Here is a 19,610-nt window from a genome sequence, read left to right as displayed (position 1 = left end):
TGGCATCAGGGACAGAAAAACTTGATGTGATACAGAGTAGTACCCTAATAAATAGAATGATGTTTTGATTCCACCTTATTTATTTAAACATATAGAATTTCAAAACACTGTAGTATAAACACTATAGTAGAAGATTATATTCATATTTGTTAATTGTACATACGCTACAGTCTCAAAAATGAATTTTAAAAAAAGGACTGGAGGGAAATTGCCAAAATATTAACAGATATTTTCCTGTTGGTAGGCAGAATCACTAGTGACTTATTTTGAGAGATTGTTTACATTTTTTTCAACCTTCCAGTCCTTGCTTCCCACAATAAATATATAATTCTTTGGTTGTCAAGAAAAAAATAAATGAAAAATGAAAAAAACTTAGAAAATTGTATTATTTTTAATGTCTAAAACTTGTGAACATCCAAGAAATTGATGTCATTGAGAATTTCAGCAAGTAGCATATAGGCATTATTTGTTTCTGTGCCTGAGCCTTGAGATGTGGTCCTTTCCTATGTTTTATGAATTTCTATTCTTATTTTTACTGAAAATTATTAATAACATCTTTTTGGAAATCACTTTTACTGATGCATAGTTTTTTTATATTTATGAACTTAGTATTTTCCTGTTTCATTTATTTTTATTTTTTTTATTTGTAATTTTTTAAATGTTTATTTTGGAGAGAGAGAGCAGGGAAGGGGCAAAGAGAGACACACACACAGAATCTGAAGCAGGCGCCAGGCTCTGAGCTGTCAGCACAGACCCTGACGCGGGACTTGAACTCACGAGGTGCAAGATCATGACCTGAGCCAAAGTCGGATGCTTAACCGACTGAGCCAGCCAGGGGCCCAACTATTTTATTTTTTTAACTGACTCCTTTCTTTTTGTTTTTAAGTTTATTTATTTTGAAAGAGAGAGGCAGAGAGGAGATAGAGAATCCCAAGAAGGCTCTTCACTATCAGTGCAGAGCCCGATGTGGGACTCAAAACCCACAAACCATGAGATCATGACCTGAGCTGAAGTCAAGGGTTAGATGCTTAACTGACTGAGCCACTCAGGCACCCCAATATTTTCCTATTTTAAACACACTTAATACGCTTTGTATGTTCTGATGTTTTAAAAACATTTATCTACACCAGTTTATCTACATGAGTCAGTAAGGGGAAAATGTAGCTATATATATGAAATTTCTTATCCTAGATTATTTTTCCAGAAAGTAGCTATCCTAAATATTGAGGAATTGACCATTATCGTCTCTGTTTTCATTTGACTTACAGTTGCACTTAAACATAGCTGCTTTGGGGGCAGATTCCCCCACATTTAACTTCTACGTAAAATGTGAAAAACGAGACTGTTCTACTAGTTATGTCAGAATCCTTTGGATTTATTTTATTATGAATGCTCATGACTATCTTCATCACATACTTCCTTTTTAGTTTTAGCTTTTTGAAAGGGCAGTGGAGTGGGAGGTGTGGCTTCTTTACAGTCGTCTTTAATTTATAATGGAACATGAGGTTTCAGTAAGAAATACACTGTTCAGATAATGTCAGCACTTTAGAAGCTGTTGTTACTGTGTAACCCAGGGGGATTTTCAGTATATCAGGGGAGTTTTAGATGTGCACCGTGTAGAGGCTGCGAGGCTCCAGAGTGAGAGGAGGAGGGAGCCTGAGGGAGGAAGGAAGAGGTGGGGGCTGAGAGAGAGAAGGAAAGCAGTATTGCCTTGTCTGGTTCTTACCGTGCTAGTTGGTAGGTCACTTTACAACATCTGCTCAAGTCTCATTGTTTCGGTGCTGTGTACGCAGGCTGAACGCAAATATGTAGCTTTGTGTTTTGTATTATCTCAGATTATTACATCATGTTGTTTTCTTCATGTCATTCTCATCACGTAGAATTTCCTTCAGCTGTGTTCGAAGACAAGCTGTCTCTCCCCCTTCAGACAACTGCCCCAAATGGCCATTTTGGAAGACCATTCGTGATCAAACCAATCCTACCTAGTGAAAGATTCTAGAAATGACATTGTCTTTACTTTCTCTCTGTGTGTTCTCAGTTTTATAGGTCAGATGCATCAGACCAATTCCAAGGGAGTGGATGTGTTCTTTAGTTTAACTGGAAGTTTAACAGACTCCAAAACATAGAGTTAAATAATTATTGAGTATGTAACCTAACTTAAGTGGTTTTGGGAACAGACATCATTCTGTAGGAAGTAAGCTGGTGGCATACAGGGGATACACTGCATCAGGGGAGAGGCTGTGCAGGGAAACCAGTCAGCTAGCTGTTAAAATAGATGGGAGATAGTGAGGACCCAGAAGAAGGCAGTTAAATTGTAGACAAGAGGAACAACCAAATTTTATAGACATTTGAATACATAAAGCCCCTAAAATTGTATGTAAAATGTAAAACCTGGGGAGAGGTTCCCAGCTTTCATCAGCTTGCCAAAGGGATCTGTGTCCTCCAAAAGATTTTATGACCACATGTGGAAGGAGAAGAAGAACTTAAAGATGATGCCAAATTTCTAACTCAGGAGATGGGATCGTTGGTTACATCACGGACGGTGACATTTCAGGTGGAAGGAACATTACAACAAAGATGGAAGATAGAAAGCATGGGCTTTATTAGGGGAAGAGTGAGCAATTCAGGATGGCCAGACTGCAGGGTAAAGTTTGGAGGGCAGAGGGGGATAGGGTCTAGTTTGCTAGAATGGCTGGATGGGAGAGCCTGAGTTTAGCAGGTGGGGCCCTGGTTGAAATAAAGTTGTAAAAGGGAGTAGTGGCAGTGTGGATGTATTAGATGGGATGGATTTAAGATTCTGCACACACAAAAATTGACGACAATGGCTGTTGACTGGATGGGAGGTTGCTTAGTAAAAGATCCTAGGTTTCTAGTTTTAGATGATTAGGAAAATGAAAAGTCACTGCAGCCTTGCTTGCTCTGGTCTCAGTGGTAAGGAAGAACCCCACCATTCTGATACAGAGATTTTCTACATTTTTTTATGTGTTAAAATAAGTAGGGGGAAGGGTGTGCTAAATTCCAATGCTCAGACACCAGGGATGCAAAAGGCCCTTGCGTGTGCAAGTCAGTCTCATTAAGGAAGAATCGTCCAGCCTCAAGGGCTAGTAGCGCCCACAGTGTGAACCACTGTATGAACACACTTTGCAGCAAGGAGATGGTTGTAAACTTTTTTTTTTTTTACTACTCTCCTCCTGGGATTGCCTAAAGTCGGTATAGAGGCTGTGTCACATGGGCGCATGGATTTTCATGTTTGACTAGACCCCCACATTCTCTGGAGTGCAGCATTTATACAGCAAATCTTTTCCTTGATGGTACATGTCATCTATGCTGTGTAGTCATCAATACCATCTATAGCGTGGCAAGTACATTCATTTTGTTAAAAGATCTCCCACTTCACTTCAACAGAAGTACGGAAGATGGGCGGACAGGGTGCTTCAGGGGTTAGGATGTTCATCCTACCACACTAAAAATTTCTGAGGAAAGCCAGTGAGCTCGGTTTGCCCAGCACCCTGTCACGCATTACCCTCCCCAGGTAGAATTGGAGCTGTGGACACAATACTCAGAACCTCCTGAAACTTAAGAGGTGGAGCACTGCGTATAGGTGAAAGCACTCCGGGGAAACAGTATGTCCAGAGGAGTCTGGATAGACCTGGGGAAACAAAGATTCTGTAGCGGGAAATGTTGGGGGAATCCAGAGTGTCACAAAAGCCCAAGAAGAACAAAGCTTCAAGAAAAGATGGTCAGCTCTGTTAACAGGTTTCTTGGAGGTCAGGGAAGACAGAGGCTGAGTAAAAGCTATTGGAAATAATCTATTGGGAGGTCTTTGAAAGCCTTTGAAACAGAAGTTTCAATAGAGTAGTTTGTGTGTGGTGGGGCAGGGAAGGGAAGGCAGGTGTGAGGGTTGTAGAAAGCACATTCCAGAGGGTTTAAGGAGTGAATAAGGGAGGAGGGTGTGTCTTTAGAGAAATTAGGTGTCCAAAGGAAAGAGTCCCTTCAGACAGCCTTGAGGGAGGGTTATCTTAGTATTTGACTATGGATGTAGGGTAGAGCAAGATAATAGAAAACAGAGGGAATAGGTGGAAATAGATCTTTAAGAAAGATTGACGCAAGGTTAGTCTTAAAGGAAAGGGGTCTGAGTGAGTTTCAGGTCAATGATAACTGGAAGGAGGAGGTTGGGAATGCTAGGGATGTCAAGGAGAAGTAGGAAGAACAGTGAAACTCAGTCCTTTAAAAAGCTTACATTTCAGTAAAGAGGCTAGGTCATCTGTTAAGATTGAAAAAGAGATGGTGGGGGAGGGATTGTAATTCTAGGCTTAAAGAGTATGACAGAAGATTTGGAATAATTACTTTTGGGAATTTGGTGAGTATTCAAATCAAGTAAAAAGATGACTGAGCTGTAGTGAGGGCCTCTGGGAGTTCAATAGTCTGAGTTGGCAAGATATTTTGACCCTTTTCCAGCAATAAATGGGGGAAAAGAATCTGGGTAAAGAGGGTTTGGCATTGCTAAGGTGAATCTGTACAAAAATTGAGAGCACTGTTATGGAGGTTAAAGAGACAGGTGAAATGAAAAGACATAATAAGCTTTGGGAACAGGGAAGGGCATGCAGGTTGTAATAAGATAAAAAGACAAGTCCTTTGGAGTGAAGGAAGGAGAAATTTGAGAGGACATTCTGGGGTCAAGATCTTGAAGGTGGAGCAGTTTCAGGATGTTACCTTGTAGGGCTGCTGGGAGGATTAAATGAGATAATGTGTCTGGCAGGCAGTAAATGCTCAGGTGGTTATAATTATACAGATGTGGCTCTTGTATAGTTTATGCCTCCCTATCTTCACTGTTATAATATTTGTGTAAATCAAATCATATTTCAAACAGACTTCAACGAACCATGAACCACAAACCAAAATAAAATACTGATTTTTTTTTTAACTGAACCACAAGTCCAGCTTAAGTTTTAAAATACACTGTCAAACTGTTTCAGAATATCTGAGTTGCTTTTGAAGAAAAAAAGGTGGAAATGGGTGTGGATCCCAACTCCATCACTTCTTGGACCAACTCGCCGGCCGGCTTCCCTCCTTCCTTTCCTTTTCCTTCCTCCCTTCCTTCCTTCCTTCCTTCCTTCCTTCCTTCTTTCCTTCCTTCCTTCCTTCTTGGGTCCAAGCTTAGATTCTTTTTCACTTCAGAGTAGAAAATCAGGTGGATTTCTGGCTCTGTTAGTGCTATCTTTCTCACCATCACCGCTTTGTTAAGACCTCTCCTCCAGGAGCCTTTACACACCATTCCAGATACACCCATATGTCTTTCTCTGCCTTTCGTTCTATTTAGTGTCTTAGCATCTGAACTATCTAATTATTTCTCCTCACAAAGCATGTGAGTTCTGAAGGGAAGGGGCTAAATTTATTGGGTCCTCTCTGTGCACTGGACCTATGGCTGAGTACTTTTACATTTCATCGTCTCTATTCTACAACACCTCTGTGAGGTATTTCCTCTTGTCCTCATTTCACAGAACCTGGACAGTTTCAGTTGTTCACTCCAAATCCCTGAGAGAATGGATATATAACCTGGATCCTTACCCAGCTTCCAGGGCTTCTCTCTCCATTCCATCAGCGGGAAGGATCTCATGTATTGCTTTTACAGAAAAAAAAGTGGATATGGGTGTGGATCTTTATCATTTATTAGTTCACAGTTATAGAGAACACATTTCTTTTTCTTTTAATTCTTTTTAATGTTTTTTTTTAACATTTTTATTTATTTTTGAGAGACAGAGAGAGCATGAGCAGGAGAGGGGCAGAGAAAGAGAAGGAGACACAGAATCTGAAGCAGGCTGCAGGCTCTGAGCTGTCAGCACAGAGCCCGACACAGGGCTCGAACTCACAGACCGCAAGATCATGACCTGAGCCAAAGTCGGATGCTCAACTGACTGAGCCACCCAGGCTCCCTGTGAACACATTGCTTAAACTTTCTTGGTCTTACTTTCCTCAGAGGCAAAACTAGATGTAATAGTTAATGTTATTGAGATGATTAGGTGAATCATGTATGTGACAGTTCTTAGCACAGTACTTGGCACAGGGGCTCTGTCTGCTTCTCTCTTTCCTTAGAGTGTCACCTAACAAGTCAGTTTACACAAGAGCACGTTGGAAGATGGGTCAAGGAAAGCCTGGAATGATAATAGTGGTGGAAGATGGATCATTCTGTTCATTAGCAGAAAATACTTTGTGATGAGAAAGATCTAGAAGTGAAACTGAGTGCTCATTGGTAAAATGGAAATGATTCTTCTCTCCATCCCTGACTTCTAGAGTGAAGGGTCAATGAGTTAATGTAAGATAAAGTGCTTTGTGACATGTCGACACTGTAGTGATATTACGGTTTCTGAAATGGATGCCCTAAACTATTATGTGACCATTTTGCTTTTCAGCGTCTGATTTTAAATTCATGAAGTGTATTGTTTAAAGCTGCTTTCCCCAAATTGTGTTCACTAAGATACTCGGATTCTATTAAATGTTGAAAGTGTTCCAAGAATTAAAATATTCAGTGTTCAAAGAAACTTGGGAAACACTACATACTATATGGTATTGTCTGGGAGAGTAACGGTATAAATTAGCATAAAAAAGTCTCTGAGAAGTCCTGCAATAAAGACATTTGTCCAGCTTTGTGCATTTCATCATTTCCTAGGATTACTTGATCTTGGAACTACTTGTCCTAGAATAGTTACTACCTATATTCTGTGGGAATGTTTAGGAGACATTTATTTAAGGAGCCTTTTGCATTTGGAGTTGGAAGGATCTTAGATGCTATCTAGTGCAACCTCTTTAACTGACCCACAAGGAAATTAAAATCCAGAGACAGTGAGTGATTTGTCCAATGTCTCACAGCTTGAAAAGTCTCAGTCTTCTGATTCTTAGTTCTCCACCACCTTACCTTAAAAGTCTTGGCTGTTCCAAGTGTGGCACATCCTTGTAACTGTGTTTTCATATGAGGTTTTTAAAAATCATTTTCTGAATAAGTGGGCTTTTAGGGATGGTATGCTTCACATTACATTCGGACAAAATAAACTGGAATCTACCAGCTATCATCTCTTTTGTTTTTAATTTCTTGTCTCTTAGGGTTCATTTTTCCACCTATTTTATTGCTTCTTGAAGCATTTATGAAATCATGATTACTGACTTGGGAAATCAATCTAGTTTAAAATATCAGTGATCTAGAAAACCCACACATTCTAATTATTAATGCCCTCCCTTGCCCTCTAAATTTGTTTTATCGTTTCTTTCTTTCTTTCTTTTTTTTTTTTTTTTTTTTTTTGGTATAATTGGCTGTGGGTAGACAAATTTACATATTTTTAGCCCCTTCCTGCCTGACTTATTACAGCATGCAGAATTTGCTCTGTGGTTTCTAGGTTAAGTTCCTGTATAGAAGAAACCACAGTGAAGACTTTACAACCCCGCTGTGCGGAAGGCCCCTCCAGGACATGCTTCTCTGTGTTCTTGAAAAATGTGAACGACCAATTTATTCCCCTTTTTTATAATTAAGATTTTTCAGTCATAGTAGTTCATGTGGAACATTTCTCTTTTTATGTATTTTAAGGTTCTCAGTTGCCTTGTGGGCAAGTGTCTGTCGGAGACCATCATCAATTCTTTCTGTGTCTACAGCATGAAAATTAACCCTCAATGAATCCAGTGATGTGATGATACTAGTGTTTTGGATGAAGTGATATGAAATAATGTCTGTTATATCATGTGTACCACAAAAAAACAAATACAAACGTAGACTATTAGTGCTAAAAGAATCTTAAGATACCAGCTTTTCCAAGTCCTTATTTTAGAGGTCAGAATGTTTCAATATCACACTGCTTATTTATAACAAAACCAGGACTAGAACCCATATATCCTGACAGTGCAGTTTGGGATCTTTTCAAACAAATCCAGCTTGGATCATTATTCATTCATTTAATTTTTTAGAGTCCATTATGGACCAACCGCAATGTTAGGCCTTGAAAATAATACATAAACGGTTCTATTCTCAACTTTACAGTCCAATAGGGGCTCTGGGGCAGGTATATAAATAAGTATATAAGGTGGGAATTAATGCCATATGAAGGGCAGGTATTTGAGAAGTTCATAGTAACAACATGTTTAACCTACAGCTGTCATGTTCCAGATGACCTGAATTTAGACTGTTTGATTTCTGGGTACGTTTGATTTGATTCCATGGTAGAAATAAGATTCTGAGTTGTCTGATCAATTTTGTCATTGTGTTGATTGTCACCTTAGATTTCTTCTACCCTTTATCTGACCATATTGAGCTGCTTACTGGGGTACTAAGGCAGAGTAGAGAAGAAAAGAAAGTATATCTTCCACTTTCCTGGCATCAATTCCTTGCCAAATTTGGTTTTAATTCTTTAAAAGGGATGTGGAAAACTAGAGAGCATTAAGACAAATTCAAGCAAAAAAGATGCTATTTCAAGTTCAAAGGGGATCTTCTTTTCATCGTTCTCTAGTTCAATGTGTGGATTAGGAATGGAAAATATTAGTGGAATTGGGATTGTTGACAATCAAGGTAAACAGTCAGGAAAGGTTTACATAGGAGTTGCTCATACATTTCATAGCACTGTGGGTAGCTAGGCTCAGCAGATGTTTTTCTGTGAAGAGCCTGATAGTAAATATTTTAGTCTTTGCAGTCCATAAGGTCTCTCTTACAGGTACTCAGCACTGCCTTTGTAGCTCAAAAGCAGCCATAGATAATGCATATACAAATGGACATGGCTGTGTTCCAGCAAGTGGCAGATGGGATTTGGCCTGTGGACAGTAGTTTGCAGACCCCTCATCTATAGAATCCTTTGTTGGCTCTTTTACCAAAAGGTACACAGAAGGAATTGGAAGAAAATGAAACTCAAACCAGATAATAATGATACTTATTTGCACCATCAAAACAGGTTAGACAAAGAAGGAAACCAAGTGAATGTAGGTCTGATTCATAGCTTTGACCAGAAGGTTTTAGATTAAAGGCTCAGTCTTGACTAAGTATTTTATTTGATTCTGTTTGGGTAGGCATCCTTCATGTATCTGTGTCATCAATACTTCCTTAGTCATTTTTTGTATTTTGAATCGCTAAGGCTTGGCTGTAATTCTGAAGTGAGGAGACAAGAGCCATGGTAAAATGGAAATAGCATCCAGGGAGTAACATGTTAATTTTTTTCTTTAAAAATAATTTTTGGCTAAATTTGTATTTTACTAATTATTATCAGAACAACCTGGTCCAAGCAAAACTACTGTTGCACTTGTGTAATTAGTTTGCTAGGGCTGCTGTAACAAAATTTTATAAACTGAGTTCTTAAACAAGAGAAATTTATTTCTCACAGGCCTGAAAGAGAAGTCCAAGATCAAGGTGTTGGCAGAGCCATGCTCCCTCTGGAGGTGTGAGGGAAGAATCTGTTCCAGGCCTCTCTCCTAACCCCAATCTTTACATGACATGCTCCTGCCTATGCCCAGATTTTCCCTTTTTGTAAGGATCTAGTCATTGGATTAGGGCCCATCTTAGTAACCTCATCCTAACTTGATTATCTCTGTAAAGACCCTATCTCCAAATAAGATCATGTTCTAAGATACTGTGGGTTAGAACTCCAGTGTTATCTTTTGGGGGGGCGGCAATTCATCTCATAACGACCTGGTACCAGACATTCATTCATCTTAGTCAAAACTCATCAATTGGGCACCATAGTGGGCCCAAGATAAAGCCAAAATGCTTCATGACTCATGATCATATTAACTTTCAAAAAGAAGTATTATACTGGTGGCCCTGTTGTGCACAACATATAAGGAAACTTTTTGTTGTTGTTTTCAACCTACAGGATAAAAGAAATTTCTTTACAGAATTAACCATGTAAAATAGCTATGGAAATGTCCATTATGAACCATAGTCTTCAAGGACCTTGAGTAACTAACATGCTCCTTCCTCTGATTGGCTTTGCCCAAGTCTGTACCTGGCATTCCAGCCAAAAGTCTTTTCCTTGCTTCTTGCAGTCTGCTTTTCCTTCCTCTCCTCCAAGCTTCCGTTAAGCTATCAAAATGGCCAGAGAACTCTGTTCTCTCCTCTTCAAGTTCACATTCCTCTCTTCTTTAAATTGAAATTTAAGGTCTGCCTTTTCCAGGAAGATGATCACTGTGCTTAGTCTCCTTTTTTTTCAGTTCCTGCTATTACATTAAGACAGAATTCTGATGCGATGGTTTTCTATCAGCTACATCTCAGTTGGGGTTTGTGTGTAGGCGGAGTGGAGAAGCAGTAATGCCCTTTCTATTGAGGAGAGGATGATTTGCACCACTACCCATTAAGGCATCAGGTTACCTCTAGGGACTTGGAATGGGAATGAGTTACTGTAGTTATGAGGTAAGTCCTTCATAACAGCAAGGTTCTTGTCATTTGCAAGTATTGTTTTGAAAGCTATTATAGAGCTGTAGTTCTGTGGAAATATGAAGTGATATTAAAGCCTCTTGAGTCTTATACAAAAATTTAAAGATGTTCATAGGCTCCATTAGAGGTACCTCACTTTGGTTATTCTCAACCTTCTCTTTTCTCCCTTCTTTTCTTTCTTTTTTTTTTTTTTAATGTTTATTTATTGCTTGAGAGGGAGATAGAGTACTCGCGAGAGCCAGGGAGGGGCAGAGAGAGAGGGAGACAGAGAATCCCAAATGGGCTCTGTACTGACAGCAGAGACCCCGACTCAGGGCTTAAACTCCCGAACCATGAGATCATGACCCGAGCCCAAGTCGGATGCTTAACAGACTGAGCCACCCAGATGCCCCTTTTCTTCTTTCTTTTTTTTTTCTTTTTGCTTTTCTTTTCTTTTCCCTTTGAAACCTAGGAAACATCTTGAATGCCAGCAATTTTTTTAAAAAACAATAAATTAGTTTTTTCTCTTTACAAAAACAGTAAATCAGTTATTTCTCTTCCTTTTTTAAATTATATATGAATTTTGCTTAATTGATGAGTTGTTCTATTTGAGTGTGTTTCTCATTACCAACTAGTTTACTTCATATTTTTGAGCACTGGAACCTCTATTTCTTTGTAACATTCAGTCTATGTAGCGTAGCATTTTAAATATATATTCGGGGCACAACATTTGCTGGTTTTCTTCTCAAGTTTTCTTTCAAAGTCCTGTTTCCTTGCTGCATTTAAAGCTTGGATTTGGTCATGTAGAATTTTTCAGAAACACATCCAGTGTGTGAAGTTGAGCATACTTATTTATTAGTCATTATTTCAGCAAGAATTTATCAGTGACTGCAGCGCTGTGTGTCAGGGAATGTACATTTCTGCCCAAAATGAGGTTGTTGGGTTTACAAAAGCAACCACCTTCTGAGGTTTTTGGCCACAAACAGTCACAAAAACTAAAGTAAGGATTGAGACGGTTTGTAAAATGAACACGTGTGGAATTCACTGCATGACTGAATAGGAACAGAAAGGTCTTGTTGTGTAGGAGGGGCACTGTGGAAGACCTCTTCCAGGGGCATCATCCAAGGTGAGGGTTTGTATTTGTTTGTACCCAGTGAAGTACGTACGTAGAGTTGTTAACCTAGAACTGGACAGTGAACTCTGCATGTCAATTAGTGAAGAGCCAGGAAACCCTCTCACATCTGAGGGAGGGTTGGTCAGAACTGTCAGATCAAGGAACCGGAAATTGCTCAGATCAGCTGATGCAAAAGAGGATCTGGAGGGTGTGGCCAGAGAGTGTGCAGTTTTAGAACCAGGAGACGCCTTTTCCTGTTGGCTAGTGAAAGGATCAAGTGTCATTTGGATGAGTTGAGAGATAGACACTGTGGAGAGCAGGGGACAAGATGGTGGCCACTTTGGGAGTGGCATAGTCTGCATAGTCACAAAGTCAGGGTGCTGGGGCATAAGGGAGTAGGAGAGCCCCAGTGCCCGGAAGATTCAGATCAGCTGTAGAGACCATAGAATAGACTTCTCCCCCCACCCCCCAGTAGGAGGAACACCAGGACTCTAAATTTCAAAGACACACTATCTTGGTTCTACCCTTTTTAGAGGCATTTCCTAAAGTGTGGTCCCAGGGCTACCTGAATCAGAATCTCCTGGGGTTCTCATTAAAAATGTACATTTTGGGGTCCCACTGCGTCAGGCATCCTCAGACACTGTGGGGCTATTTTAAGGTCTCCAAGTGATTTAGAAGCTCACTGAAATCTAAGGACCACTGGGGTAAAATAATCCTCAGAGAAGCTCTGCTTGTTTGAATCTTTCAGTGATGAAGAATGAGCTGTCTTATAAAGCAGTGATCTTTTAAGTCCACAGATGATGCAGGCAGGAAATGTAAATGGGTGCCAAGTAGAGAATGACAAATTTATGAGTAACCAAGTCAAAATTGGGTCCAAAGAAAAATTGGGATACATCTCTTAAGACTGACGTCAGAAAAACTAACCACGCGTGTCCCTTGGAAACTTGGTTGGCCAGAGTACTGGACTTAGCTGGGCTGATGCATTTGAGCCGTTCTGAATTTCTATAAGAAACTGGAAGTGGTTTCGCAGGCGTCTGTTACTGTGTTGAGCCAACTAGGATTCCAGGGTCAAGCAGAAGCCGTAAGGACCAGATGAAAGTCTTTGAAATTCAGGATACAGACAAGCTTTTTCTTTTTTTCCTGTCAAATTTTTGCCATGGATTCGATTCCTTTCCCTTTCCTTTCCTTTCCTTTCCTTTCCTTTCCTTTCCTTTCCTTTCCTTTCCTTTCCTTTCCTTCCTTTCCTTTCCTTTCCTTTCCTTTCCTTTCCTTTCCTTCCTCTCCTCTCCTCTCCTCTCCTCTCCTCTCCTCTCCTCTCCTCTCCTCTCCTCTCCTCTTTAAAGTAACTCCCTGTGGTGTGTTTGTGTGTTGGGGGCTTGGGGGATGTAGATACCATTTCTGTCTGTGTGTTGCCTTGTTGGGGGGGAGGAGAAATTTTGAACATTTCAGAGCCTGAAATATAGTGCGTGATGAGAGTCAGTTTCCATTTTCTGTCTTTCTTTGACCCTTTTCCTTACCCTCTCTGCTGTACACCCCAAGTGGGCAAGACTGCCATTGACATCACAGACGGGGCTGACACCACTGCAGAGACCCCCACCGCCACCCCCATCTCCTGCCCCAGTTGGATGGATGTATAATCATCGCCAGGTGAAGGACTGTCCCATCAGACAGTGGCACCTGCTCCTTGTATTTTCAAATACACTTCCTCTGCTTGCTCAGCCACAGTCCACAAAACTTAGAAGTTACTGTTAATATTAGGAAATAACATTTACTAATAAAAAGCTCCTGCTAAAATTTGAGATTTTCCCAATTCTTCCTCCTCCCTCCTAAGGGAAAGAATACAAAGAGAATCAGTGTGATAAAAAGAATGGTTACTGTAGTGCAGTTTTACTTGCCTCAGCCTTTTCTCCACTGTTAACCACCTCCCCAGCCCTGCTTACTGTAGCGAGTGACAGGATTGTGATAATTTGAACTTCTGTATTGACAACTGTATATAGGTTTATTGAGTAGCTAGAAAAGGAAAAGCAACCAGGAAAGTCAAGAGATGAGGGCAGTCTTAGGATTTGAAAAGCCAGACAGTGAATATCCTGTGATAAAATTTGTTGAAAACAGCAACTTGTATGCCATGTAGGAAACATGCTTCTCGGTTCTTCAGATGATGTCCAGGAGGAGGCATGGTGATCTGTGTAGAATAACAATTAGCATGAAGATACCAGCACACTGGAAAATAGGCGCAGTTTAACAAAAGGAGGGTTAAAAGGAATAAATAATCGAAGTCTTAACAGTTCAGTGAAAAATACTGAGGGAAATGGAGTATAACTAAGTGTGTAAAAAGGCATGTGTGGTTGGTTTGGCCATAAATGAGTATTAGCCAACAAACTGACTTCGCTGCTTAGACCATTAATATAGCTTTGCCTACATTTAATAAAATTACGTATTTAGATAAAAAAATGAGATCATCCTACTGCATAGACATTAAAAGTTCTAATCCAAAAGTTCATCTCTATGGTGAGTTTTTTTTTTAATTAGGACACTGGTTTTTTTTTTTTTTGGTTTGTTTTCACAGAAGCGTTGGATTTGGTAGTTTAGTTCTCAGGTTTTCCTGTTGAAGTATTATTAATAGTAGTTAGAACCCCAGGTTACCTTCAAAGCCCGTAGTGTTCTAATGGAATTTCAGAACTGGTAGTGACAGCTCCAGTTATGCATCTCTGTGAGCAAAGCATTGTCATGTGGTACATTAAGTAGAGGGAAAAAAATCGCTTTCTCACTTCTAATAATCATAATGAAAAATGTAAATCAGATGGCTTTTTGTACTCTTCCTCTTCTCTCTCCGAAGATTGAGAATAACAGAAGTTATTCAAGTTGACTCAAACGGAACACAGGCCCGCCTTTAAATTGTCTTGCCGATGCTTTTCTCAGCTGTCCTAAGTGATGACTCTCTCCCCACATTGTAGCTTGGAAGTTCTGGTATTTCAAAGAGGGGCCGTAACTTAATGCATCCCTAGTTAGAATTTCAAGTGGTAAACCTAACCTAAGTAAAAAAGTCCAGGGAATATGAGGACTGATCAGATTTGATCAGGCCAGCTTTTCCAGGGAGCCTTTCCTGGGAAATCCTCCCCAACTTCCCTATCCCCCATTTTACCTGCCTTTTGCAGCAACTTCCACTTTGAACTCATTTTTGTTTTTAGTTTTCTCTATTTTTTTCCTCATTTTTATGGGCAAAAGAGCCTCAGAGTAGCAGGAGAAGGACTGAGAAAACTACTTATTAGTCAGTTTTAAGATTCAGTCTAGGGGTGCCTGCACTGGGCTGAGCCCTCACGGCCATCTGGATATTGAGAAAGATGAACCCAAGTGCAGCTGGCAGTTACTGAGCACTCCTTGTGGGTTGGGCATTTTACCCTGATGAACTTGTGCAATCTTTGTAACCATTCTGCAAGCTAGAATAGATGCTATCGTCCTCACTTAACAGATGAAGAGATGAAATGTGCGGATGTGAAATCATTTGCCCAGGGTCATAGTGAATGGCAGTGGTGGGATCTGAACTGAGGCAGTCTGATTTCCGAATCCATCCTTTCAACTCTAATTGCTATATTGCCTCCTTAGAAGTTGTTTTGACCAGAGTTGTTGGTTATTGTCATTTGTCTGTAGCCTTAAAGGAATATCACTGGAGGGATAATAGCTATCATTAAAGATTTAAATTATGACAGCTTATATGTTGTAGCAATTAGAAATGTCAAATTGGGGCATCTGCTGGTCTGTAATGATGCCCTGCCTTCACCCCCAATTTCTACACCATAGGAAAACATCTTAGTTTGGATATGAGGCTGGGCAAGATGACCCATAAGTTTCTTTCTGGATCTAATTATGGTTAAAGAATTATTGGTAATATAACTTGGTGGGTGCTTATGTAAAATAATCCTCTACACTTTTTTTTTTTTTAATGCTTATTTATTTTTTGAGAGAGACAGAGTGTGAGCCGGGGAGGGGCAGAGAGAGAGGGAGACGCAGAATCTGAGGCAAGCTCCGGGCTCTGAGCTGACAGCTCAGAGCCCAACACAGGGCTGGAACTGACAGACTGTGAGATCATGACCTGAGGCAAAGTCGGACGCTTAACCGACTGAGACACCCAGGCACCCCTACACGTTTTTTTGTTGTTGTTTGTTTGTTTTTTTTTAAGTTTTATTTAAGTAATCTCTATACCCAACACGGGGCTCAGACTCATGGCCCTGAGATCATGAGTTGCATGCTCTCCCAACTGAGCCAGCCAGGTGCAGCACTCTTACGTGTATTGATTATGTATCCCAAGTTTTTAAAAGTAAGGTTAAGAGAGTCAAAATCGACCTTTAGAGAAAGCTGCTGTAGTAGATTGAATACTGTGTCCCCAAATTCATATCTAACAAGAGCTTCAGAATGTGATTTCATTTGGAAATAAGATCTTTGCAGATGTCATTAGTTGAAGTATCTTGCTATGAAATCAAAGTGGATTTAAGGTAGGCTTTAAATCCAGTGGCCAGTCTCTTTATAAAAAGAGGGTAAGACACAGAGAGACACAAAGAGATGGCCATGTGACGTAGAGGCTGCATTGGGATTATGCCACCAAGAGGCAAAGAACAGTAGGAGCTGCCAGAAACCAGAGGAGCAAAGAAGGATTTGCCCCTAGAGCTTTCCAAGAGAGCATTGACACCCTGATGTCAGACTTCTGGCTTCCATAACTGTGAGAGAGTAAATATCTGTTGTTGTAAGCCACGCTAGCCCTAGGAAACTAATACAGCCATTTCCCACTTTCTCTCCACTTCTATTTTATCTTTTAACTTTTGAATAGCTTAATGCAGGTATATAATGTTGTAGTTAGTGTACAAACTGAGTTTTAAATTTCCTCATGGAAACTAATTACATTAAATTGTATTAGCATGGCTACACTTATATTGAATTAACTTTATATAAAGAGGTGCAGTGCATCTCAAGGAGTAGTGTTTTTCTTTTTCTTTCTTTCTTTTTTTTTTTAGAGCCCTGCTGGAAGGGGCGGGGGTATCATTCATCCGAAAGAATTTTACCAGACCACTTAGATGACTCCATTAAGAAGTTAGTCTTCTAAATAACTCTCTCGCTTACACTTCTCTAAGGTTAAAAATCAATTAAAAGGATTGGAGCGAAGGTGTCATTTTTCAATTGAGAGTCTAATAAAGCGAATCCTGGCAAGAATGAATAACAACTGCCTGACCAGATGTGGCCATTACCAAAGGCAGTAGGATCCCAAAGTGATTACATCTTCTTGAAGGTTTATAGTAATTCTGATTAATCTGTTTTGAAAAGACAGATTCCCACAGATCTCATGTATCCAGAGGCAATACGATTAAGATTATTAGGACTCCTATTTTTCTCTGAATTATAATTCTCACTATCAATCATAATTTGTCTACTGTCCCTGGTGTCTTGAAGTCTAAACTAGGAATTTTAAAAGTCATAGAGTTGGGACATTGTTCCCGAGATGCTTCAGTCTAGAGAGGAAATAGAACAGAATTCCAGTGTAAGTAGAGGTCTTGTTTCAGTTAAAAAAAAATGATATGATTGATGTATTTCTGCCTAGATGTCAGACTCCTTTCCAAAATACTTAGGTTCCTCCCCCATCTTACTCTTGCTGACTCCTCTTACCTCCTTGTACCAGAGAGCTGTTCAGCATACAGTGTTTTAATCCCTGCCACAGTTACATGCTTTCTGACATATTCCAGTCTATTATTTATTTCCTCATCAAATGCACAAAGCCCTGGGTCCGAGGTGCAGAGTGGGATTATCAGACAGGGCGTGACCATGTGTACTCAAAAGGCTTACAGGTTAATGGGGGAGATTTGTTCTTTAATTCAAACGTAGAAATATCATATTAGAAAGTGTTAAACATGTGTTGAGATTACATATCCTATATTGAGAAGATCTAAAGGAAAGCAAGTTGCCTGAGTATTTTCCAGCAATATTCCTTCACAGCAATGTTGTACTGTTGGTTTTGGAGTAAAGAAGGACGTGTCACTGAGTTTCGCTGTTTGGCAACCACTTTCTTGAGCCAAACCTTTTGGTTTTGTTTTACTGATGGGTGTTAGAAAGATTTTTAGTAACTGTGGCAGTAACCATGACCAAAAGCCTTAATTAGAGCAATTGTGTATCATCCAGGCCACCGAAACAGTGAAACTTAATGGCATACGTCCCTTATTACCATTTTCCCTTCTGCTTAGCTCCTAAACATGTAGTCAGACAGACCTTATCTCACTACCAGACTGCTACCTCCTCAGTGACCTTGGGAAAGTCCTTTATCTTCTGTTTTCTTAACTGTATAATGGTGATAATCATGCCTACCCTGTTTTGGTTAAATGAAACAATATATACAAAGCACTTAGCTTGGTACCAGAAACGTGATAAATGGTCAACAATGTTAATGATTAGTACTATGAATAACACACATTTCTCTAGGGGAAAAAATGTTTTCAGTTAAGTTGTCTTGGCTTAAAATGGTTTTCCCCCCTTTGGTTTTTGCTTATCTAGCTATGTTTAAAGATTACCTAGATTACTTTGAGAGTAAGAAAAAGATAAAATATTATAGCTCCAACTAAAATGAGTAAGCAAATGGCTACAACCTACCCCCTTCAGTTAAGGGGAAAACATTGGTCTTGGCTTTCTATCTATTTCTGGAAAGCCCGCTAGCAGGGATTTGCACATCAGTTGTCACTGCAAGGTAAGAATTGGGTTTTGCAGTAAGGAAGAATGGAGATGTAGCTAGTGTGTAATTCAGGCAGGATTCCCACATGTATTTCCAGGGACCTCAGAGTGAGGTGACCTGTCCAAGGTTTGATGGATAAATTCTGACCCCGATATTTATAATTTACAGAATTGCCTTTTAAAAAACATATCCAGCCAGACTAAACTCTCCTTTAGATTTGTATCTTCTCAGTTTCCGTGGTGATGGAAGTTCTTCTGAAAGTAGGGTGACGTTTTACTTTGAGCAGTTCTTCTGTACTAGAACCAACTGCTGGGTTGCAAGAGAGGAGCACAGGGTAGCTGCTGTAGTCCTCCACTGCCCTGAGGTGTGGGCCTGCTGCATCAGCTTCCTGGCCACGGTGCAGGCAAGGAAGGCTGCCTGTTCGTTCCTGATTTTTCTTCCATGTGAGAAGGTACATTGCCTGATGCTGATCCTTAAAATAAAATCCACCGTTCTTCTTAGTTCATTCTTTTGCTCTATGCTCTGATTTTTAAATTGGGAAGAGAGTACCATTCTGAGATTAGATCTGGATCCAAAATGTAAAGAAAACATCCAAAGAACGTGAATTTTAGGGCTTGTGACGTCTCTGTGGAGCAAGAGAAAATTAAAAATTGTGTTCCCCTCTGGCATTTATTTCTTTTTTAGGAAAGTGATTTGATAATGTAGGAGTGCTCTGAAGTTTTGATTCCACTGCTCAGTGTTCACTGAATTCAGTGATCTGGTGTAGCTGCAGGCCACACCTGGGCCTTTGTTCCTCTCTGCTCTGTCTGGGCAGGGGGCCACAGCGGTGTTTGGGCTCTGGCCTGTTTTTCCCTTTCCTGTGCTGGAAATGCTCGCTGGCTGCTTTGGATTAGGTGGGGAGGTGAGGAGAGCTGGTCTCCTGTCACTGGTCATTGAGTGTGAGTCTCTTAAGTCAGTTTCCATTTAGACACGATTTTCTTCGTAAATGTTTCTTTGTGGTTGGTGGGAATGGATGGTGTTGTTTTCTTGTTTTGTGCATTTGGAAGGCCAGAGACTTGTGAGACCCAATATGGATACCTGTCACTAATTAGGTTAATCTGGAATTGTGACTGGAGTGAAAGATTGCATGTTTGATTATGTGCCTCAAAGGTAAAAGATATTTTATATGCTATTATAATGAAACCAAATATAATGAGAAGAAAAAGGGATTGTAGAACCCAAGTGTAACGTCTACGTGCTATGCTGCTGTGGGGCATGTGATCCCCACATCTGACCCCGCCACACACGTGGAAGCTCTGGGTCTCCATGCCAGAGAGCTGTAACTTGATTGCCCAAGTTCCTTGGAAAAGAAACTTCCTCTGGAAATGTAATAACTAGCAATATGTACATTTAGCTCATTTTGGTAGCAGTGA

The 19,610-nt window shown here is 40.1% G+C and overlaps 1 protein-coding gene across 13 annotated transcripts in view; it reads left to right on the top strand.

The window, feature by feature from the left end:
* RBMS1 (RNA binding motif single stranded interacting protein 1) overlaps positions 1 to 19,610 on the top strand; it is a 215,787-nt gene that overhangs the window by 93,126 nt on the left and 103,051 nt on the right. Inside the window, exon 1 of one of the 13 annotated variants that reach the window (XM_042994551.1) lies at positions 10,177 to 10,375. The exons of the other annotated variants lie outside the window; for them this stretch is intronic. Coding sequence (XP_042850485.1) covers positions 10,349 to 10,375 — 27 coding nt within the window. The 5' untranslated portion in view covers positions 10,177 to 10,348. Of the gene's footprint in view, positions 1 to 10,176; positions 10,376 to 19,610 lie in introns of those variants that run through there. 13 annotated transcript variants of the gene reach the window in all.

This window comes from Panthera tigris, chromosome C1 (genome assembly GCF_018350195.1).
Source record: "Panthera tigris isolate Pti1 chromosome C1, P.tigris_Pti1_mat1.1, whole genome shotgun sequence".
In the NCBI taxonomy this organism is placed as follows: domain Eukaryota; kingdom Metazoa; phylum Chordata; class Mammalia; order Carnivora; family Felidae; genus Panthera; species Panthera tigris.
Note: the sequence above shows the minus strand (reverse complement) of the source record. Positions and strands in the feature narration are given on the sequence as shown.